General features: G+C 43.0%; 2 protein-coding genes across 2 annotated transcripts; one reads left to right on the forward strand and one right to left on the reverse strand.

The window, feature by feature from the left end:
- Positions 1 to 613: 613 nt before the first annotated feature.
- Positions 614 to 15,512, reverse strand: aldh18a1 (aldehyde dehydrogenase 18 family, member A1; the record flags this gene model as incomplete). Its single annotated transcript, XM_080790067.1, has 16 exons — positions 15,395 to 15,512; positions 14,537 to 14,683; positions 13,813 to 13,917; positions 13,179 to 13,331; positions 11,380 to 11,470; positions 9,918 to 10,042; positions 9,352 to 9,496; positions 8,618 to 8,691; positions 8,156 to 8,249; positions 7,486 to 7,706; positions 6,237 to 6,374; positions 5,547 to 5,742; positions 4,938 to 5,059; positions 4,240 to 4,426; positions 2,245 to 2,340; positions 614 to 840 (listed from the first exon to the last, which is right to left on the reverse strand). The coding sequence occupies exons 2-16, from the start codon at positions 14,675 to 14,677 to the stop codon at positions 614 to 616; spliced, it is 2,115 nt and encodes a 704-aa protein (XP_080646193.1). The 5' UTR covers positions 14,678 to 14,683; positions 15,395 to 15,512.
- A 4,236-nt stretch (positions 15,513 to 19,748) lies between these two features.
- LOC308332985 (vacuolar protein-sorting-associated protein 36-like) lies at positions 19,749 to 20,897 on the forward strand (the record flags this gene model as incomplete). Its single annotated transcript, XM_080789140.1, has 1 exon — positions 19,749 to 20,897. The coding sequence occupies one exon, from the start codon at positions 19,749 to 19,751 to the stop codon at positions 20,895 to 20,897; it is 1,149 nt and encodes a 382-aa protein (XP_080645266.1).
- Between the last annotated feature and the right edge of the window lie 3,108 nt (positions 20,898 to 24,005).

Genomic DNA, 24,005 nt, shown 5'->3' on the forward strand with positions numbered 1-24,005 from the left:
TTTATAGCAAAAAAGAAAAGCTGAGGTAGAATTTAAATAAAATAAACTCTCTTAGGTCCTGAAGAGTTTTAAAGGGGTGACCTCCAGCCGAGTGCATGACAGGGACAGAGGAGCGGGTCTTTGGTTGCATTTGTAAGGTTGGACGATTGACATTGTCCACATTTCGGGGCATCTCACCTTGTGTATCTGTACAGCAGGTCTTGTGTGTCTGTGCAGTTGTGTGGGATGTACAGTAGTCGTGCCTTTCTGTCTGTGTTTCTGTCTTCATGGTCTAGCTCACTGCTTCTCACGGTGGGGAAGCTGAATGATAGATAGTTAGGAACCAACTTGACTTTTACAGGTCTATAACATCCGTCTAATATTGAACCCGTTGTTTCCACTGAAAATGGTTCAGAACCCTAAAAGTTGGTTCGGAAGTGGAACCAAAAGATGGCCGCTGCTTCGGTGAAAGCAGCAAGGTTCCAAGAATCTAGAACCATACTGTACCAGTTTTAGCACCAAAGCTTTTTTTGGTGGGAAAAGGGGCCCAAGAGTTGAATTAACACAGAGGATTGTACACTTGACATACTAATCCCAGAGATACAAATTGTGCCAAATGGGGGCGCATATGAACTTAACACGGCTGAGAATCACTGCTGGTGTCGCTGCTGTCCCTCTGCATGGCCAGGGGCTGCCGTGTGACCGGCAGCTCCTCATGCAGGTATTTCATGGTGCCGTGTTCGGAGAAGTCAGCTGCCGTGTGTCCGTCGCCTCTCAGCAGCCACTTGGTGGTGAGCAGACCCTCCAGGCCCACGGGGCCCCGGGCGTGGATACGAGCCGTACTGATGCCTACCTCCGCACCTGGAGAGACAGAGACCTACGTGATTACCAGTGGCGGGGAAAAGCAGTACTTTTGAGCAGTGCTAACCGTGTGGCTTTTTGTGTGTAGGTATCTGTATAGGACTATAGGTGATTGTGCAGACATCTCAACCGCATGGTCCCTGATGAATTGTGTTTCTTTCAGGAGCCTCCCTTGAGTTCATCTATAAGAAGCAGGAAGTGAATCTCCGGTACACCCTACCCCACAAGACCTATCCAATTCTGAACGCATTCCTCAATCCCTTGCTCTTAAGTGCATCAATGACAGAGGTGCTGCTTGCTCCCGGGGGGGACTCCTCACAGAAATCTGTCTGTGGAGGATTCATTGGTATAATGACTAAATTGGCAGAACAAAAGGGGTAAAAAAAATAATTGGCTACTAAATTGGCACTATAAGAGGCATCAATGCAGACTTGAGAAAAGATGGGAGTGAAGGGGTGATTTATCCACTTCGTTTTGGGACACATTCAATCATGGTGGACAATCACATGAAAGCAGTGAGGCACAGACCGAGAGGATAGTGGGACTACAGTCAACACAGACCGAGAGGATAGTGGGACTACAGTCAAAGAGTGGGCTCTTTTGGATTCCGCCACGGTGAGGTCGAGTCAACCTCCAGTTGTGGACAGAGATTGAGCTGAAATCACCCCCCCCCCCCCCCCCCCCCAACTGCTTGACTGAATTTAGCGAGGTAATGATTTTGAGACTGGGGAGAAGTAGGCGGTTTAGGGATAGAAAATCAAACATGAGGTGTTAGAAGGTAAGCAGATGGTTATGTAATACTTGGGTAGAGCTTGATACTGTGAGTGGTGTGCTACAGTGTGCCAGCTGAGGGTAAAAAAGGAATACAAGATCATTTTATTCCTATTACCTCCAAAGTTATGTCTGTCTGTGACCAATATATCTTCAAAATTAATGGCCGGATTGGCATAAAAGCTTGCTGTGCACATTCACTCTCCCGGGAGAAAGAACCATCAGTCCAAAGTTTCAATTGAGCAAACTGCGGACATTTCTAGGCCTTGCCGACTGTCTGCACTGTACTGTACTGAGAGCATTCATGTGGTTTCAAATGAGTACGCTGTGAGAGTAGGTCGACAGAGACACGAAATGTCTTGAGAGGGGCACACAGTTAGTTGGCCATCTACTGTACCAAATCACTCCACTTTTCTTGTTTAGACCCTACACAAACATTTATCAATACATTCAACATGTTTCCCATCTTTGTTTAAAAAAGAAAAGCTTTGGCATGAGGGATTTCACTGAAAGTTCTCCAGAACAGTACTAGTAGTTAACCATTTTGAAACCTAGCGTCCCTAAAATGGGGGGCGAACATTCCACGAAAATAGCCGATCTACAAACTCACACTGCGTTGCATACATTACGTACCCAGTCCAAAGCGGTAGCCATCTGCAAAGCGGGAACTAGCGTTCCAGAAGACGCAGGCACTGTCCAACTGCTGGAGGAACTGCTCCGCTGTGTCCTCTGAGAGACAAACAGGCAACAGCAACTAAACCTACAGCAATACCTTGCTGTAGGTTTACCTGATACCTTCCCAATCTATCAGGTATCAACTTAAACACTCTTGTCTTCTTTGTCTGACATAAAATGCAGTTTGGCTGTTTTGAGGCAACATACTGTAGTGTAGGCTCTCCTCAGAGGATAAGAAAATCAACATCATATCATATACAGTAGACATTCAATTTAAAGTTTTATAACACCAAGCTAGTGATGTGTCTGATTATAGGTATTCTAACTCAGTGAGAGTCTTTCAAAAACATATTTTTCTTCTCTACAAATATCCAAAACACTCAGATCTACACGTAAAGCATGTTAACATGATGCTACAGCATGGTAGAGCAGCTACAGTATGTGTATTTCAACACCTGGGCATTTTATTCACATTTGAATTTAAAAAAAGAAAAAAAACAGTTGATGATTTTAAAACATAGATTGAAGGACTGGTGACTGCAGAATGCACTACTTTTTAGGTTTCACTTTGCTCAGAGTCCCCATATCAGGATGGAAAAGTACACCTTTATGACAATTAAGATGTCTGTTCTTTTAAGATATTAAATGCAATTCTGCACTGTTGAATCCATTGATATGTGTTTTATGTTGATTTGCGTTTTATGCTGTTGAATTTAGTGGGCTAAATGGTGCATGCTTGGCATGGGCTCACTTCAATTAATAATGATTACTGTAATACAATCTGTATTTGATCTATCTTAAATAAAGGATTAAGGATACAGTACAAAAAAAACCCACTACATTATGTGGTCACTAGATGGCAGTAAAAAGAACTGCTACTCTCTGCCAAGGTGGCAGAGCTAGTTATTTTTTCCCCTGCCAATTTCACACTTTGTTCGCTCAAATGAGTGTTCTTTTCCGATCCCATGAGGGTTTTGTTGCATCTCAGATGCTTGCATTAAGTATCTGAGTGAGCTGCAGAGACACCTTTATTCTTTTCTTAGATCAGTGTTTCTTTACAGCCCCCCCACTGCCAAAAGAATGCCCACCCCCACCCTGGGTTTGGTGTAAATACCCATATCCTCTCGTTGACGAGAGTGCATTACTGCCAGAGAACATTTGCATTGCTTTGACATATTTGGGCTGTATTTATTTTAGTTTTGTGCCCAGAGAATCTTAAAACACATTAGCTCTGGTGTCGCTATTTTAGGCATGTCATTAGAGTTGACCCCTATGAGTTTAAAAGTTAAAACTAAACTAAGAAAATAAAATAGAGTACAATCTGTGACCTATTCCCAAACAGGGGCAGTCCTTGAAATGAAAAAGATTGAGAATCACTGTTCTAGGTGGAGGTAAGAAGGTTCAGAGGCACAGTCTACAACAGTACCGGTATATGGCTTTCACAGTGCCTCATCATTTTCTCTTCAAGTGTGCAGGAAAAGTCTTCTGTTCCCATGTCCAAAACGTTAGTATCAGTTATATCACCTATGCCTCTCTATGTACCGGGGAATAACCTGGACGCTGTCCAAAATAATCTCTGTCTATTAACGAGTCGCGGATCGCCGGGGACACTGGAGAATTAGATGAGCGATGACGGCGACTGGGTTATATGGGCAATCTCTCTATTCTCTAATTTAACTGGTGCTTCATGATCAAGTCAGCATTCAGCACAAACCATTTGGCACAAGACGTACAGTGAACAGACGCGTCATGCGCATATCTTTACGCTTTCTGCCTCATTTCACACGGAGAGAGACAGGAAAGAGAGGTTACAGAGAAGGGAGGAGGACATGAGACACAATCTCAACTATACAGCGCCTACTGTATGTGTGTATACAGTATACTGTATTGTCCCGTCGACATACTATTGCAATATCAATAAAATAAACACTACACCACAGAGCTCGGTCTTACTGTCTTCGGTGACGATGACATCGGTGTGGGAGCTGCCGTACTTGTGGATGTGGTCGATGGCCTCCTGCATGCTGTCCACCACCTCCATGCAACACTCCAGGTCTCCATACTCTGTCCGCAGGGACTTGGCCTCCGACGGGCTGAACGTCAGGTAGGAGGCGAAGCGCGGCCCGGCGTGGATCTTCACCTTGTCACACCGAAACACCGAGATATCATTACTATCTGTGCGAAATAATTTACCAACGAGTATAACCAGTGTTCATCAGGCACTTTAGTTCTTGATCATGATAACGTTGCGTGTCATTTTTTCACCTCAGTCAGAGTAGGTTTATAGGTATATATAATATTTGCTTGGAATTGGAGTTGCATATGTTACATATTTTCAAAAGGATAGCCCATTTCCATTGGGCAGTCCATCTCAATGTAATGTGTTTTGTTTTCCTATATTAGGCGGATATCTGAAAAGTGGAGTAGAATCTAAGCTGTAAAGTGGAGTACGATCCAGCACAGATAAATCCAAAGAGAGAAGATTCTCATCACTAGACAATCTCTGGACACACATTTATATACAAAATGTAACCTTTTAGACTCTAGCACCCCTATTTTGTGGTAAAGCGGAAAATACTCGAAAATGTTTCAATGTATGAATGCGTGTGTGTGTGTGTGTGTGTGTGTGTGTGTGTGTGTGTGTGTATTACCCTTTCAGTTCGCAGCATGTCAATGATCTGGTCGAACATGGGGGTCCTGAGGATGTCTCTGTGAATCAGCAGGGTTTCCATGGCATTACAGGCAGCTGGGTAGTCACACTTGGAGTCTCTGACTGAAGGCAGAACATGTCAGTCAATCACTGTCTCTTTCACCATTGGAGGTAACTGTGTATTTTACCACCAATCCTAGTGCAAGCTTTCTGTAGTGATTGCACGACACGTCCCTGCACTTTTAACACAACTGCAATGAAATTCACTGTAAAACAAGTAACTGGGAAGGTAACCAACGTCACTCAGGGCAGTGCTCAGGATGATGCAATTGATTTCACATACTAGCACAGTGCCGTGTCATTGACGTGGCACGTCGGTCCGACTCGGCCCTAACCATAACCCTAACAGCATGCGAAGCCACTTACTGTAGTTGGAATAATGGGCTGTCGGAATTATGGCCAGTTCCCGTTCTGGACAACCGCTCATCTCACTGACTATTTAGATTGTGAGTGTGTAGAGAGAAAGGAAACCGAGGGCAGAGAGGGGACAAATGCGAGTCATGACGGAAGTCGCACTCAAACTCACGCCACGTGACACGATAATACTGACCAATCTTGATGACTTTGTCCACGCTGGCGTCGCTGTTGATGTAGACATGGCAGATCCCCTCGCTGTGGCCGAGGACGGGCACGCCCTTGGCCGCCCGCTGGATGTCTCTCACCAGCTGCGACGAGCCGCGCGGGATGATCAGGTCGATCATCTTGTCAAGACGACACAGGTCCTCCACCTCCTCCCGAGTGCTCACCTACCCACGCACCAAAAACGCACGCGCATCACAGAAAAGACAAGGATGAGGAAATAGCAGAGCAGTGAAAGGGAATTTCTGCTATCTTTCATTTTGTGGTTTAATAGATATTTTTGTATGTTTTATGTTGTCGCTGTTGGGCAGAAAACTTGTATCTCCATATTACATTTTTCTACGTTTTTCTATGAATGAATGCCCTATTTTATACTTCATCATATAAGTGTCATGCAAAATACCTGTTTCACTGCTACTGTATCTAACTAAATTTGCCCTCAGGTATCAGAATTATAAATGTCATTGTTAAGTTACTTCTTCCAAATAGCCTACAAGTTGCAAGCATGTAGACCTGCGTTTATTTCTTATTTCTTACATTTGTTGGCAATGTTATTTAAATTTTTCTCTAAAATCACATGCCAAAGATAGGGACAATGTCAGAATGACAGTCCAGCCTGCTTCCATGTCTCCAGATGAGATGATTGGGATGGTGGTCTTACCAGCTGTATGGCCTCTCTGACCCCATGCATGGAGAGCGCCTCCTGGGTGAGCTGGTGGAGGATACGGTTGGTGTTTGCAGCTTCCTTGCCTCCCTTCAGCAGCAGAGCGTTACCACTGGCTATGGCCAACGCTGACACCTGGACCACCACACACAGAGAGAACACAACATGTCAAACCCACCACATATTGATAAGGGTTGGGGAACAACATTGGGGACCCAGAAGCGGTTCCATTACATCTGCAAAGAAAAGGCTCCATCACACTGTCAGAGCTGGTACTGTATGTAGACTGCTTTGTCTGCCATACAATTACAATACCAGTGATTCCCAAACTTTTTAATTTCAAGGAGCATTGTAACTCTCATAACAACATAATATTGACGGTGTGATAAGAACAGTCGATATTAAAGTTAAGGCCAAGCGTTGCTTTGTGGTAAGAATACATTTTATGTCAAATATTGCCATACTGTGGTTTTCTGTTTGCTTGAGACCAGGTTGTACTTTGAAGATAGAAGAAATGTTTCATTAAGACATTAATGATCAAAACCACTCTCTCAGAATGAACGTTTCAGAATCTGCAACATTTAGAAGTACAGGCCATCAGAGATAATGCTGAAATGATGTACAATATAGAAAGAAATACAGCCTTTATTTAGGCTTATAGCTTCTATACAGCTGCACAATTCTGGGGGCAGTGGTGGCCGAGCGGTTTGCGGACCGGTCTTGATATCGGAAGGTCACTAGTTCATATCCCCGGACCGGCACGTTAAAATTACCACCGCTGAAGTGCCCTTGAGCAAGGCATTGAACCCCTACCATGAAATGTTCTATGAGCAGGGCCTGGCTGTAAACAAGTTCTTGAGCTTAGTCCAGTTACCCTGGGTAAACATAGTAACTTTGCTTTGCTTTGCCAATTTTCAACACTAGTTCCAAGTAAGCAGATGTGATGCCATGGTGCCATGTAATGCACCACGAGACTGGTAAAGATTTGTCAACACTGTTGACTGTTCAGAAAGTTGACTCTAGCCCTTGAATATAGTTTAGTTTACAGTTTTCTGCACTTTTTTACAGACTGAAATTCCAATGTTTTCATTGTTGTTTCCAGTTTTCCCTGGATGTCACTGAACCTTTAGCCTAGAGGGCCCTTAAACTGCAAAACTGCACGTTAATTCCCCTTCTATGTTTTGCGACATTTTCAACTGTAATGTCACTTGTCCCATTCCTCGTATATCTTTATTCTAGCTGGTACCTGTGGCAGGCAGTCTGGCCTGGCCTCGAAGATGACCAGCAGAACACCGATTGGCACCGTGATCTGCTCCAGCTCCAGGTTGTGGGCCACCTTGGTTCTGCGCAGCACCCTGCCCACACTGTCCCGGGCCGACACCGCTATCTGACGCAGGCCGATGGCCAAGCTGGTGAGTTTGGCCACGGTCAGGCTCAATCGTTTCATCATGGCTGGTGACAGCTGGCCTAAGGGAGAGGGGACAACAGGCTTAATGTTAATGCTATTTTTTTCTTTAGATTAGATAAGATTTTCTAAATATATTCCCCAGGAATACAGCCACTTCTTGAGAAGACAAACAAAAAGGTTTAAAGTGCACAGAAGAATAGATATTGTTTTTAAAGAGAGAGAATTTTTTTATTTAGCTGTGTGTCTCACCCCCTCATCCCAGTCAGTGAGGCACATTTGTATGAACATATTGAAATAAACAAAAGCAATAACAGAATATGTCAAGAATATGTCTTAAATATATATATGTTCCAATAAGTGTTAAATAGCTCTACATTCCCAAAGAAAATCTGTATGCACCTGGTGTCGTGCCGTCCTATCAGAGGCACCAGTCAGTTAGTGGCGTGCACACACACACACACACACACACACACACACACACACACACACACACACACACATACAGTACCTGTGCTAACAGCCAGGTCCAGCTTGTTGGCAGCAAGAATCTCCTCCTTCCTCTCGATGAGCAGCTCTGCTAGTTGACAGATGATCTCACTCCTCTGGTAATAATAACACACACAAACACCAAGACATGCATGAACGAACGCACAGTAATATTACTAGTTAGTCTGCCTGGTAGTTACACAGTTCAACCACTAAGTGTCACCGTTTACACAGGAATCAAACATGGCAGTGATTTGGGATTAAGTATCTAGTATCCAGTGCTTTTGTTTGTGAGAGAGAAAGGACATCTACAGACAACGCACACTCACAGCTACAGTATGTGTCCACACATGTACGTTTTGTTTCGTCGCTGCTGGGTGAAAACTATCTTGTAGGATGAAGTTTTAATTTAATACAAATTAGAAAATTGGACATACAAGGTTTCCGCTCCCAAGCGACGACGTACGAGTTGTATGTTACCTACCTGCTCTGGCTGCAGGGATGCCAGGGTTCTGCCGGAGTGCCGGGCCATGTCTGCCTGCTGCTCTACAGTGGGGCCTGTTGGTGGGGGTCACGGGTGAGGAGATGTGGGGCTCAGATTGAAAGGACACACAGCTATATTGTTGTAATATTGCACTATACTGTATGTACTTTATATACTAGTATATCTCTGCTGCCGGGCAGAAACCAGCTAACTCCAAAATGTTTATTTGTCAGGAAATTAAAAATATTAATGTTTGATGACATCAGCCACGATATGTAGTTTACAGTGCACAAAAGAGCAAAAATTAAGTGTGTGTGTGTGTGTGTGTGTGTGTGTGTGAGTGAGTGAGTCAGTGAGTCAGTGAGTGAGAGTGTGCATACGTACTTGTATTAAAGTATATTAGATTTTTATGGTAAACAAAAATAATAATTTACATTTAGGTTGTGGTTAGGGCTATGATTGATTAGATGTTAGGTTTAAGGTTTGAGTTACGCCTGATCTATACTTTGTCGTGCATCGAAAATATCAGATCTACAAGCAACGCATTGTCTTCTTGTGTGTGTGTGTGTGTATGCTTGTGTGTGTGTGTGTGTGTGTGTGTGTGTGTGTGTGTGTGTGTGTGTGTGTGTGTGTGTGTGTATGCTTGTGTGTGTGTGTGTGTGTGTGTGTGTGTGTGTGTGTGTGTGTGTATGCTTGTGTGTGTGTGTGTGTGTACTCGACAGTGATGAGCTCACCAGCGGGTTTGACCTCAGAGAAGAAGGTTCCCACCTTCTTGCCCTCCACAATGTCTGTGATGACGTGTCCTGTTACCTTGGGGTTGGTGCCGTTGGCAATGACCACCGACGTACCACCCTGCAACGCCCAGAGGGCAGACTTTACCTGCACACACACACACACACACACACACACACACACACACACACACACACACACACACACACACAAACTTTGTAGAGGGCTAAAAGATCAGGGAGGCTACTATCCTCACATTAGTAGAGATTTGTTCTACAGCACACAAAAAAAAGATGATCCATTGAATAAAACCAGACAAATAAAAGGTTTCCAGTTAGAGCAAGTAACTGAAAGTTATACACCAAGTTCAGAACTAGGACTAGGTAATATGGCTGGCACTGACACCCTAAGTCGAGTTCTTCCTTCAAACGCCCAGACAAATAATTTGGCAATGATAAAATTGACTTGACAGTGTCATATACAGCTGGATAAACGAGGCCAGTAGTCAGGCGACAGCATTCCAGCAGGCAGCGCTGCATTACTGTTGTGAACTAGACCACGGATGTACCTTGGCCTCCATGCCTCCGATCCCGACCCTGGACTTTGTTCCGTAGGTAATGGACTGCTGGTCTCCCGGGTAGAAGATATCAATAACCTTAGCGTCATCTGTCCCTGGAGGCCGGTTGTACAATCCTACAAGTCACAGACAAATTGTTATTTATAACATGTATAGTAACTGTTCATTTGCAAATTGCGCTGCTGCAGCATACACATGTGGTCCGACTGGGGAGGCGGTGCTGCACTTCCACAGAGCTACTATGTACAGTATGTGTGCTCGGCTCCTCGCCCTCTCAATCACAGAACGGTATGGCAACACAACCGCCCTTGAGAGGAAACTGTAGGCACAGCGCCTAATATAATTAGCCTGACTTTGGCCATACTGATAACGTGGATTGGCTCTCGCTTCCTCCCCGGTAGAGGTTTCCTCTATATATGACACACATGTCAAACGCAAGATGCAGAAGTTAATCGCTGCCTCCTCTCACCCTCTTCAACATCTCTCCCCTTCGGAAAAGAGATTCCAGAGTTTTAGGTGACATCTCGCCATCAGGTACAGCAAGTATCCTGAGGCTGTTCCATCAACTCTGATGCACATTGCGCAAGAACATTTAACAGTACAGCAAGCCTTAGCCAACAAGCACTTTAAAAAGTAGGTAGGTAGCAGCACAAAGCAAGAGATATTTTAAAACCAGTGTATAGTAGCAGCACAAAGCACTTTTAGGATCATGTTTTGTTTGAATTATAAACATAACTTTTTTGTTGATTAGATTTTATGTTTTATAAGAGCGGTACTAATGCAAATTCCTAACTGTGTTGCCACACCAATAAAGTATTGAAAGTATGAATACTTTAGTCTATTTGAATGTAACAATAAAGCATTGCGTTCAAATACAGATCATTCTGGTGTCAAAAGTCCAGTTAATTTTCTGACTTCAAAAAGCTCTTGTGGGCCTTTCTGTGTGGAGTTTGCATGTTCTCCCTGTGTCCCCTAGGGTAGGTACCCTCACAAAAAACATGCAGTAATCCTGGTCACTAAACTGCCTCCCCCTGGCCAGCCGGGGCGCCTGATGGAGGGGAAAGGAACTGGTTGGAATAACGTGTTCCTTCCACACGCTACGTCCAACCAGGGAAACTCCCCCCTGTCAGCTGTAAAAGGAGCAACTTGGACACTCAGGCATGAAGGAAGCATGAGTTCAAGTCCGTTGCTCTCCCCATGTCCCCCATATATGGGGACTAGGTTGGTGGAGGGTGTGTAGAGCCCAGGATCACATTAGATGTCTGACACAGGGGTGAAAAATGGGTTACAAAATCGTGGGATAAAAAATATATTAGGAAAAAAAAAAAAGCTCTTGTGCACTTGGACAAATACACATACTCCCACACACCTCTCCTGTCAACCACATCGGTATATCAAGTCAAATCATACACCATAAGCCCCCCATACCGCTCCACATGACAGAGTTGTGTACCTTCCACATCAGACAGGGCGATGAGCAGGTCAGCCTGCATCTCCACAGCCAGCCGCGCTGCCAGGCTGTCGTTGTCCTTGATGCTGATCACCTACAGGAATAGTGGCAGAAGTTTCTGCTTTAATAAACGGATGAGAATTCATACAATAAACTCCTGCTCACTTAATTCCGTGTCACTTTTATTGCCGATGTTTGGATTATAAGCCCCTCATGGGAGGGGGCACGGTCTGATGCTGGGGAGTGAGGTTGGTTACTTGTGAGAATGGCACTGTACCATCTAGGGGCTTGGAAGCCCACATGCCCTCTGGTCTTGTTTAGTCTTTACTTCAGATTGGCCAGGAGGACGCTGCCAGCAATAAAAGTGAGAATGACATGGGCATTATGTAAAAAGTTTTAAATGTGAGCTTTTGCTTAAATAATGCCCTATAGGTCCATGCCCCAGGTTACACAAACAATCTAGCGATGAACAGCGTATGAGTGGCAGGAGGTTTGATAGAGATGAGAAGCATTACTGTTATTGTGTACAAACAAGTACACAATATTGTGCACTAACAAACACAAACCTGGGTTTGTGTTTGTTAGTGCCCCAGCATGCACAACTAATGTCCCCCGAATTCCTGCATGCACATGCCTTAGGGGAGGAGGGCTGACAACGAACGTAACCATGATTTATTTTGTACAACGTGGTCAGTGCCAACTGCTTCTCTTTTTGAAAACTGAGGTGAAAACATGTGTGACATAACGGAGCAAGTGAGCAACACAATGCCTTGATTCTACAACTTAAGGTCCAGAAGCAGCTGATCATGAAGAGTTAAAGAGAGTGAATAGTGACATTTTTCTTTTAAATAGGTCAAATTAACTCTATGGGCTGTATTTTGCGTGTCTTAAGTACCAGGTCTTATTCCCTAACTTGAGTAAACTAAAGACCTGGAGGCGTGGTCAATGCTCTTTGGCCACTCAGAATAGCCAAATGGCATTGATCACGCCTCCAGGTCTTTAGTTTACTCAAGTTAGGGAATAAGACCTGGTACTTAAGACACGCAAAATACAGCCCTGAATCTGTTAGTAAATTATTGCGATTAGGCGATTATGTAATAATTGTGACAGGCCTTAGGCCTTAGAGAAAATACACTTCTGTTGTCAATAAGTGGACTGATTCTCACGGCGAGCCTTAATAGTTTTGCACGTCCGGTACGTAAGGTTTCCACGCTTAACGGTGGAGAGGATGAAATCACATCGCTCACTTTTCAATTTGACAGTCAGTCAGCAGGAGCACAATCACCAACAAGTTCCTGAGAAAACTGCATGCAAATGTGCAAGATTTGCTGACTTTGAATCTCAGAAATGATTTGAATTTATTATTTTTTTGTTATGTATTTTACTATTTGCACAATGCAGTGGCGATTATCGTTTGACATACACAATAACCTATGTGCTGCATTTACTAATGTTACGTGGAGCATAGAAAATAAGAACACACTGGGACACATTTATTTCCATAATAGATGTCTGGCCCTTGATTTGATTTCATCTGCATGGCCCCCTCAACATGATTGCGTTTGAGGGCGCTGGCATGGAGTGCACCCCCCAAAGATACTCAAGTGCATTTTCCATTCACTGTCTTCCTCATTAGCTCTTACAATTTCTAAAATTGTTACTGATTCAATTACTCACTTATCACAATGTAATCATTATGTGACCGTACTGAGCCTGCACATCCTCCACCACCATCACTGTCAGCACCTCCTCTGCTGCCAGCAGCACCCTGCCACCCCCATTCTGCCTGTACCCACATTTACCCCCATTAGGTCGTTGTTGGGCTCGGCCGGGGGCACCACGGCGTCGTTGGTGTTGATGATGGGAACGATTTTCATGCGCATCAGCTCCTGCAGCGTGCTGTTGAGGTTCTGCCTCTTCTGGTCGTCGTGGAAATCCAGGTTGGTCACCAGGATCTGAATACGAGGAGGAACAGAGACCAATTATTACCAACAACGGCACAGTGAAGAGACAGAGATTATTGTTGTTCGAGACTTCATCGAAGAGATTGTGCTGTAACAGGATTAACGGTGAAACGATTGATCGAATAATCGATTTCCAGAAAATGTATTGACTGCCATTTACGTGAACGCCTACGTGAACACCTAACGTGAACATAAGTGATTAAACCATTATGAAAATAATCATTACAGCCCAAATAGAGTCTGTTTGAAAGCCTTTGACAGCTAATACACCAGATGTTGTGGTTGATGAAGAGTCCAGGTAAGTGTCTGTATTAGAGATAGCCAGCACCTTTGACCACAGCCTAGACTGACCACAGTCATTAAATAAATACCAACCACTTCTACATACCATCTCAGAGCTTACTTTGTTAAAGTAAGTGTGTGTGTGTGTGTGTGTGTGTGTGTGTGTGTGTGTTCTGTGTAATGTCCATACCTGTGCAGTACATGTGCTGTACTGTGTGAACATGGCTTCATACAAGGCCATCAGTCCACTCTGTCCTGCCGCAGCACACGCCCGGGCCTCCAGGACTGGCACAGACTACAATACACAGTAAACAGTCACAAACACCAACCAAAGTTACCAAGCCACTAAATACAATGACAGGGTGCCTTCTAAGTAGTTTTATGCTAAAATGGGCTTTGTTTTTGTCATGTTTAACACAATTCAGCCTAAAAACATGTGTTGTGACACTGGGTGTTAAGGTACACAGCTATGTATCTTCAGAATAGGCAGGAAATATATAATATATTGATTATTTCATTTATTTGAGCAGGCTGATAGATCAGTCAGCAGGAGCACAATCACCATTTGCATTGCAAATGGGCAAGATTTGCTGACTTTGAATCTCAGAAATTATTTTAATTTATTATTTCTTGTCATGTATTTGCACAATGCAGTGGCGATTATCGTTTGACAGACACAATAACCTATGTGCCGCATTTACTGATGTTACGTGGAGCATAGAAAATAAGAACACACTGGGACACATTTATTTCCATAATAGATGTCTGGCCCTTGATTTGATTTAATCTGCATATATTCATTATTTGGCTGGAGAAATATATATATACATAAAACCATGCATAATATGGACTCATTAAGTAATTTACAGCCAACTCATCTGTCTTTGTAGAAAATATACTACACTGGACCACACCATATCTTGCTGGTTTTGTCCTGAGTGCAGGGCCTGTCGGACACTCTGCGACAGCAGGATCTCATGTCTCAGTCTCTGCTTGCCGAAGGCAACCGCTCCACTGGTGACAATCATCATCTCCCTGCCCTGGTTCTGCAGCATGGCCACCTGGACAACAACATAAGAAAAGTCAAGAACAGCATAACATCTGGGTCTGGTTGCACCAGCTGCTTACAAGTTCAAACTAATCCTAGTTATCACAAAAGCTTTCACTAAATCTACATATTAACAGATTTACATACATACATACATACGTCCAATCAATAAATGGTTTCCAGGCCTTGCTGTGAACTTTTACTCCTTTATGGTTTTAGGTTGCTTTATTACTGTCTATTTTTATATCCATTTTACCCTTGGGTTTTAGAGGACATTTCGGACATTGGTTTAGGTATGCGGTCTAGCTTAACTTGGACTCAGGGGGGTGGACGCCTCTGCCTTGCATAGTCCCCAGTGAATAGGCATTTTGCCCTTCACTGGTAAGCTTATTTTGGATTTGTTTTAAATATATAAAGGTTTGTGGGCTGGGCTTTTTACTAAAAAGCCCCCCCTTTTTAAATACTACACACATACATACATACCTACATACATACATTTCAGACGTTTTAGCAGTTTTTAAGGACCCACTTTTAGGCCAGTGCACCAGAGCAAGCTCTTGCCTTTTTTTAAACCCCACCCATTTTAACCAAATACATACATACAGAACAGGGAAACACAAGACAAACCCCTCCAGTTGTGAATTGATACATAATTACGTATGCTTGCCCAGCTGGTTGACATTAATGTCAGTGTTAAGGCCATAGTTTGGGTTTCCCTCCTCACCTGCTCCACAATAGAGGCCAGCCTGCCCAGTGCCAGGCCACACTCATCGCCTCGGGTGACCACAGCACTGCCCAGTTTGACCACAATCCTCTTGGCTTGGCGGAGCTCACCACGGTGGGCAAAAGAGCTGCTGTTAGCCCGGCCAAGCATCACTGTACAAGAGGAGGAGATTGAAAAGTTACGCTTTGTTTAAGAACTATTTTTATGGTATTTTTCAAATTGTGACCCATGCCAACAGCGCCCTTCAATAGTATACAGTTGTCACCTAATATCAGCTGCTCATGAGGACAAGAGGATGTGCGTGATCATAGAAAGTTTCTATTAATCAGGTCAACTGTTTTTTATTGTTTTGTTGTGTGTGATTTTGATGATTTGTATGAACCCCCTGTGTGTCTGGAATAAAGATTGAATTGAATTGAATTGAATTGAATTGAGTTGAATAAACAATGGATTTTGTTTGAGGGGAGGACTTGCATAAACTACTTTCTTATTACCACACAATGACTCAATATACAGTTTTGTTCAAAAACATTTAACATCTCACAAATATAAGATTATTATAACTCAATTCATAAAATCAACTGTTGGCTATTTTATGAAATGCTCACTCAGTGACTCAAGTCAAAAATAAATGTAAAGCAACATTTGAAGCTAAGCCAAAGTGACACTATATTTCACTATGCTCAGATTTCTAAGACCTTTCCTATTTTTCCTGAAGGGGTATAAATGTTGTATTGTGTGAATATGGATGGATGTGGTTTATAAATGTTGTATTCTTATGTAAATGTGTGCATGGGGAGGTGTACTTTGCTCTAACATTGTTGTGTTACGTAACTTTGTTTTCCTTTTCTTTCTTTTTTTTAACTTGATAAGGTTACGCCCCATAAATACATGCACTGCATTCTCTCTGAGGCAGAACTTTAGCAAACTATCGATGCACACACAGGGCATCTCAATTCTCAGCTTGTGCAAACAAAACACGCATGTTTTTCGGCCTTTCTGATTCATTGATTACATGATTGGTACAATCAGTGCAGCTGCTCTCCTCTCCGGTCTCCATACACCCGTGTGTAACCGGGGAAACAGAAAATCACTGGCTGTAAAGTGCCACATCAGCACAGCCAGCGGCAAAAAGGCACTGCTGACAACACACATCTCTCTGGAGCACTGAAGCGCATGTGAGGCAGTGACAGAGTGTGGTGGTTTCATCTTGCTTTGGCAGTTAGCACTGATAGCATATATAGACTCACAACTGGAGGACGTCTTAACTAAACCCTATACTTCATTGACTGGGATCCCCCAGGGGTCTGTACTTGGTCCTCACATTTTTCCCCCTCTACATCAAATCTCTTTGCCAAATATAGCCATTCCACAAGCTCAACATGGCCCATTTTGAGCTTGTAGATCGTCAGAATGTTCTCCTGTCATGAATGCTCAGAATAGGGTTCATGTGGTTAAATGATAAGGACTCAGTCAATGCTAGCCTTGTCTGATTACAAGTGCTGGTTATCAGGTGTCGGTCTGGAATGGATCGGTCCAGCATCACCAGACAATATTGACATTGTTGACACGATAAGGTAAAAATATTAAATACAAATTCAAGTAATTAACTCACTCAATGTTAGACCCATGTAGTCACAGGATCTATGTACAAGACAAAAGTATCAGCTTTTGTCAAAGACAAGACAAAAGTGTAAACTTTTGTCAATTTTGAGGAAACAATACGCAGTACTTCTCAACTGGTTTGACCCAAATGATTTAGCTTTGACCATCAGGCAGAATCCATTGTTGCCTGTGCACTGTCACAACACTTTGGTTGAGAAACAATGATAGTGCTTTTAGCCTTTAACTGTTATGCACTATATGCTGATAGCCGTTATGGATAGAACTACTATTGGGGATTTCATAAATCATTTACACAATGACATTATTGATAATGTCTATAACTAAGTGGGGAATGGCAATCACAATATTGATATAATATATTGATATTTGCCCTGTTCTGCACTTTGGCACACTTAAAAAAGGTAGGGTATGGTATATTTTTGGTTAGAGCAAAACTGTATTTGTTAAACTATATTCTAAAAGTAATCATTACTATATATAGTGTTTGTTCAGTAACCATCTCTCCAAAATACATTTTCAGGTGGGTTGCCATGTTCAAGTCAATCAGGAGAGAGAACCCATGTTCATTAAAATGTGTTCCAGTTCCAATTTAGTTTACTAATGTTTTGTGTCAACACTTCCAATTTCACTTGTTTATCTGAATTATCTCACTCCTGATTGCTAAACTATAGCAATGAGTAGTATGAGAATATATAGCAGCTAGCTATATTTAACACTTATTCTAACAAAATCATATCACGTTACCCTTTAATGTATGTGTGTGTGTCTGTGTGTGTGTGTGTGTGTGTGTGTGTGTGTGTGTGTGTGTGTGTGTGTGTGTGTGTGTGTAAACTTCATACAGTGGATGCAATCTCATACAAATGTATGTCAGGCAGCTGCCCAACAGTACACAACCAGTCTATGCACACACCAAAGCTCAATGTATGCAAAATTATGTACTATGCACACACGGATCTAACTAAGAACTTGCCTTGTTTCAGTGGTTTGATAGACTGGTAGCATCCTTGGTGAGCCCTGAAGCTCAGCAGGTGGTGATGAGAGCACATTGACAGCCGGCGCAACAGCATGGTCATCTAGTTGTCCCACACTGTACAACTACAAACTACAGTATGAGGAGAGATGGTTGGATTAACATATCAGCTTCTTCAATAACATTAAACTGAATGGGTCTTAATTATTATCTCTTCTTCATTTATTAACACGGACAAAATGTGGATGAAATGCAACATTAACAGAGTGTCCTGGTAAAATCTCTAAACCCAATGCCTTTATCAGAAAAGAAAAGTTGTTTTTCATTTTTCAAAACAAGCCCCATCTTGCTATGTGCGAAATCCTTTTAAAGCAATGAAATATAATATTCCTACTGTACTTATTGTCCTGGGATTGTAGTCTCAGTGTGCTGTACTTTGTGTAGTGTCTTCTATTCAGTCCTTCGTGTCCATGATTGGGTCCATCATCTTTGACAGGATTTGCAAACCCCTCCCTCCGCTGTAAGCCGCTGGCCCGCTGATGATGAAATGCTCTGGAGAGCTTGCAGCAACAGTACGACGGTGTCTCTCTAGACTAGAGTCTATACAACAAGCTTGTCTGCTTGTAGGCATATCGCGACGCCTTGTTGGCTTGTAGATCTGTCCTTAATACAGCCACGACACCGGCGTACACGTGGAGAAATTATATGACCTTTTGCCTTTCCAAAACAAAAGTGCACCGCCACCTTAGAGTATACTCTATGACCGCCACCAACCAAGAAGTGCAGCCGGTTAGCATAGTATTAGCCTGGATAGTATAGCAGTGTTGCCAGATTTCGCAAGAGAAACAAGCGATCGGTCAGGTGACTCAGGTCTATGATAACAACCCCCCCCCCCACCAAAAAAGGTTTCCACTTTTTATTTTTAACATAACAGGTCTACAAGCTCGCGTTGTGAGCTTGTAGAACTGCTATTTTCAACAACAAAAGAACATTGGGAAGTAAAATATTTTGAATGTTTTAAATATTTTAACAACACAAATCTTGTATGAGCCGTCCAGCTCTGGTGGTCCATATATAGTAACTAGCCTGGCTAATAAACCAGACTAATATCACACATCACTGTCGCCGGCAGGCAATTTTGTTTTGACAATGGCTGATTGATTGATTGAAATATGTATTAACAGTTTGCAGTATTACAGTACATTTCAAGCACAAACTCAATACAAAGACCGTTAACTGTGAGTGGACGACCCAATTAAGCATTACACTTGTTTACAAGAGGGTCCACCATGTTCAATTCATCAAAACATTTAGAGACGTACAAATAGTGAAATAGACACTTCTATATAGTCAAAGAACAGAACAGGTATTCATCATAAAGGAAGCAAAAAGCCTTAGTTCCACACACAGTTCCAGTTGGGCAGGACTGATCAGTGCAAAAATATGAAAAAATCATTAATAAAAAGTGAAATATATTCTGTGGTGAATGATTTCCTTGGCCTACTGGCAGTGTGCACAAGACATGTGGCATTGATCGGTGTAGTGTTTGTGAGATTAGCTGTGGACCATCATCACTCCTTTGGCCTGAGATAATGACCATATTTGCTTCTGCTTATGTATGATGTCATTCCAAATGACCATGATGTCACTCCACTGTAGGTTTTGCCAGCTAAACGGCAGGAAGCTATCAGAGGGCAAAACGACAGTATGAACAGATTAGAGTAAGTGGGCGATGAACATATTATTGAAATATTGAAAATGGACAGATTTACATGGACGGATGGCCTCCTTGAAATGAATGAAACATTAGTTATCCAGCAACGTGGTGTCAAACTATATGACGGGGATGATAAGGCCAAGCTGGATATCGGAATTGCTCTGATGAGCACTCACCGATTGATATGGAGGGACATTAAGAATCATGAATGCTGCATAGCGATACCACTGTCACAAATCAAGTTCTTTGAGGAACAAGGACCAAGAATAGGAACGAGTGCAAAAATAGTCATCCACCTCCATTCGGCACCTGCTAACAAGGAGCCAGGTCCTTACCAGCACAGCAAGTTCTCCTACATCAAGCTGTCCTTCAAAGAACATGGGCACATTGAGTTCTACAGGAGGCTGACCGAGGAGATGACTCTGAAGAGATGGGAGCATACACCAGATACACAGCCGATCCCCACAGCAAACGAATCCCAGGCAGGAAGGACACGTGCTGTGGGGATTGTCGGCATTGAGCGGAAGCTAGACGAGAAGAGGAAGGAAACTGACAAAAACATCTCAGAGGCCTTTGAGGACCTCAGTAAGTTAATGGTCAAGGCCAAAGAGATGGTGGAGCTGTCCAGGTCCATAGCCAATAAGATTAAAGACAAGCATGGCGACATCACTGAGGATGAGACAATCCGGTTTAAGTCCTACCTGCTGAGCATGGGCATTACCAACCCCGTAACCAGAGAAACGCACGGATCTGGAACACAGTACCATATGCAGCTGGCCAAACAACTGGGAGATATGCTACAGGCCCCTCTGGAGGAGTGTGGTGGGATGATGGCTCTGACTGAGGTGTACTGTCTTGTCAACCGGGCCAGAGGAATGGAACTTCTGTCTCCAGAAGATTTGGTTAACGCGTGCCGGATGTTTGAGTCAGTGACGCTCCCACTGAGGCTGCGCGTCTTTGACAGTGGCGTGATGGTGGTTCAGCTGCAATCTCACAGTGAAGAGGAAATGATAGCCTCAGCACGGGACAAGGTGTCAGAAAAAGGTTCACTAACGGCAGAGGAGTTTGCAAAGCTTCTGGGCCTCTCCGTTCTTCTTTCTAAAGAGCGGTTGTTGCTGGCTGAGAAGATGGGGCATCTCTGTCGAGATGATTCAGTTGAAGGTCTGAGATTTTACTCCAACCTCTTTTGAACAGCAGCACTCATAGTTGAGTGGAGCCCAAAGTTTGCATGCATGCAGTATAAAGTTGGGACCCAATCTGTAACACAATATTCCTCCAATAAAGTTGATCTTTTTCTGTCCCACCTCGCAGAGCACTAATTGCGATTTGACTGGACAAACATTCATGACCCAGGACTGATCTAGTCTCATAGTATATTGAAATCACTACCTCACGTCCCGTCCCCCTCCAGTACTGACGTCACACAGATATTCCCAGAATTTAAAGTACTTAAATGTACTGTAGTCTATGTTACCAGAGTACACTTGGATGCCAGTCTATGATGATTGTGCTATTATGCCAAATTTATGTCATAAGGGAAAGGGATAAAATAATGGTTTAGAATCACTGAATTTGCATTTGTGGAAAATAATAAAACATTTCTTTACTTTTCCTTCTTAGAATTGAATCAAATAAAACACCCTTAAAATCAAAAGACAAATTCAGTGCTCTGAGCTCTGCAAACGTTGTCACTGAGACTAATAGTGCCCTCTCTTAGCACATTAGTGGGTCAAAGAAGCATTATGTATTATTGTATACATAGATTCCAATAAAAGTTTAGGGCATATTTGTGAGATAAAGAATTCACAATATATGAAATAATTCATGTGCACGCTCATCAAACCCACATGGTTATTTAATCGGAACATAATGGCAGCTGGCTACAAAACCGCTGAGCCAATGGAATACCACCAAGGTTTTCTTAAAGAAACTGTCGGCCGGATGGAAGGGAACTGGTAGAATTTAGAACGACAACACTGAATATAGGTTCCATCTCCACAGCAGCTCTGCTGGGTTGTATACTGTGACATCATGTGCCTTGATTATGACGGTTACTTGCTGGATGCTTCCATCATTGCCCTGCTGGCTGCCCTGAAGAACACACAGCTTCCAGAGGTCACCTTCAACACAGAGACGTGTATGCCCACTGTGAATTTTGAGAAAAGAAGCGGTCTGCGAATTCACAGACATCCTGTCAGCACCTGTAATATCTGGGAACCAATAATTCTAAATGTCATGTTCTTGGGTGATCTTGTTTATTCAAGCCAGTGCAAGCCAGTTGTCCCCAAGGCCTGGAGTGAGGAGGACAGGAGGGTGATGGTTTGTTTACACTCCTGGAGCCTCTTCCTGTGCGAATGAGTATGACAAAGGAGTTTGTTGACGGAACAGACTGGTTGATCAAAGGACTTCGGCCACTTTGCTGGCTGGCGTGAGTCTTAATTAAACCTGTGCTGTACTCTGAAAAGGCCTCATGTTGATTGTATGTTTTGTCTTATAATTAGACAAGTTGAGTCATAAGTAGCCTAATTATGAATCAATGAGGTATTTCTATTTGAGAGTATTAGTTAATATTGCTTACATTCTGGCCTGTTAATGTAATTTTATCTTCTTATTATTGTCATTATTATGTTCTACCTTAGTGGAGCAGAGTTTTCTTTTAAAACGTTGGCACGTCCTAAATTTACTGAAAGCGGCAACGTCTTGTTAAATGTCAGTTATTGTACTATTTTCATTTGACCATTATTATTTATTTAGGATTAGGTATTTGTCAGAAAGATGATTTGAATTACAGACAGCTGAGTTATCGAGGTGTAAAGGAGATTTTTACTGTGGTTTTTAAGCTAAAATGTATTTTTTATATGTTGTTTCCGTGAGGGGATATGTAATATCTGGGAACCAATAATTCTATATTTCATGTTCTTGGGTGATCTTGTTTATTCAGCCAGGTCTGACTAGCTGGCTGGCTTATGCAAGCCAGTTGTCTCCAAGGCCTGGAGTGGAGGAGGACAGGAGAGTGATGGTTTTTACACTCCTGGAGCCTCTTCCTGTGTGAATGAGTATGACAAAGGAGTTTGTTAAAGTTAAAGTGTATGCATTTTGTGTTGCCAGTACACCCTACACTCATGTAAACGCTTAAAAGGCTAAGTAGAATACGACCACTTTGTCAGTTCGGGCGTCTGCCCTGTGTGGAGACGTCGGCCACTTTGCTGGCTGGCGTGAGCCTTAAACCTGTGCTGTGCTGTTCTCTGAAATAAACATGGGAACATCTCATCTTCTGACTCCCGTGTCTCACAAACTTCATTGAGTGCTCTCCCAGTTTTAACAGTATTTCGTATAATAGAACTAGAGTGTATGGTAGAAACCAGATACCACACACTCCTTCTGTATGTTTGATGACTCCATTCTGTTTGTGGACCCCACAATAGATGAGGAGGTGTTGTCAACAGCTCAGCTCACCGTGGTGATGGACGAGGACGATCGTCTTTATACTCCGTCCACAAACCAGGTGGGAAATCGCTCCATATATGGAGCTGGACTGTTCTGACATCACAACACTCAATATTTGAGCATGCCTGACACAGAACTCCATAAACTGGCCTGTTCCGACATCACAACACTCCATATTTGGGCATGCCTGACACAGAACTCCATATATAGGAATGAAGGGACACAGAGACACATACAGAAATCTCCCTGGGCACGAGGGACAGACAGATGGGTGGAACGGGTGCATTTCCGGTTGTCCAGAACCAGCACAAAAGCCTAATTTGGGGCATGCTTGACAAAGAACTCCATATATGGGCATAAAAGGGACACAGGGGACATACGTATAATAACTGGGGCATAGGACATGCATTTCCGGTTGTCCAGGACCAGAACCAACAGAAAAGGTTCTGCCCGGGCTCTGGACCTGATCGCCCCTATATCTCCATAATTATATGAATCATCATCTGGCCTGTTCTGACATCACAACATGGGCACCGCTCTATTAGTTCCAACCGGAAATGCATGCCCCGTGGTCCAGTAACCCAGTTATTACTCAAAATACTTCCTTAATGCATGCCCCATGCCCCAGTTATTACTCAAAATACTTCCTTAATGCATGCCCCATGCCCCAATTATTACTCAAAATACTTCCTTAATGTCAACCAAGTCCATGATCACAACACCATGAGGAAGTTCCACAAACCACATTCAACCCAGATTTGGCTAGGGGTTAAATTAATTTCACTCCTATATGCTACAAAAATGTGGAACCAACAGCCGTTGAAATGTGAATCCTATACTCCTAGGCCTAT

This window comes from Protomyctophum bolini, assembly GCF_963924005.1.
Source record: "Protomyctophum bolini genome assembly, chromosome: 18".
NCBI classification, from domain to species: domain Eukaryota; kingdom Metazoa; phylum Chordata; class Actinopteri; order Myctophiformes; family Myctophidae; genus Protomyctophum; species Protomyctophum bolini.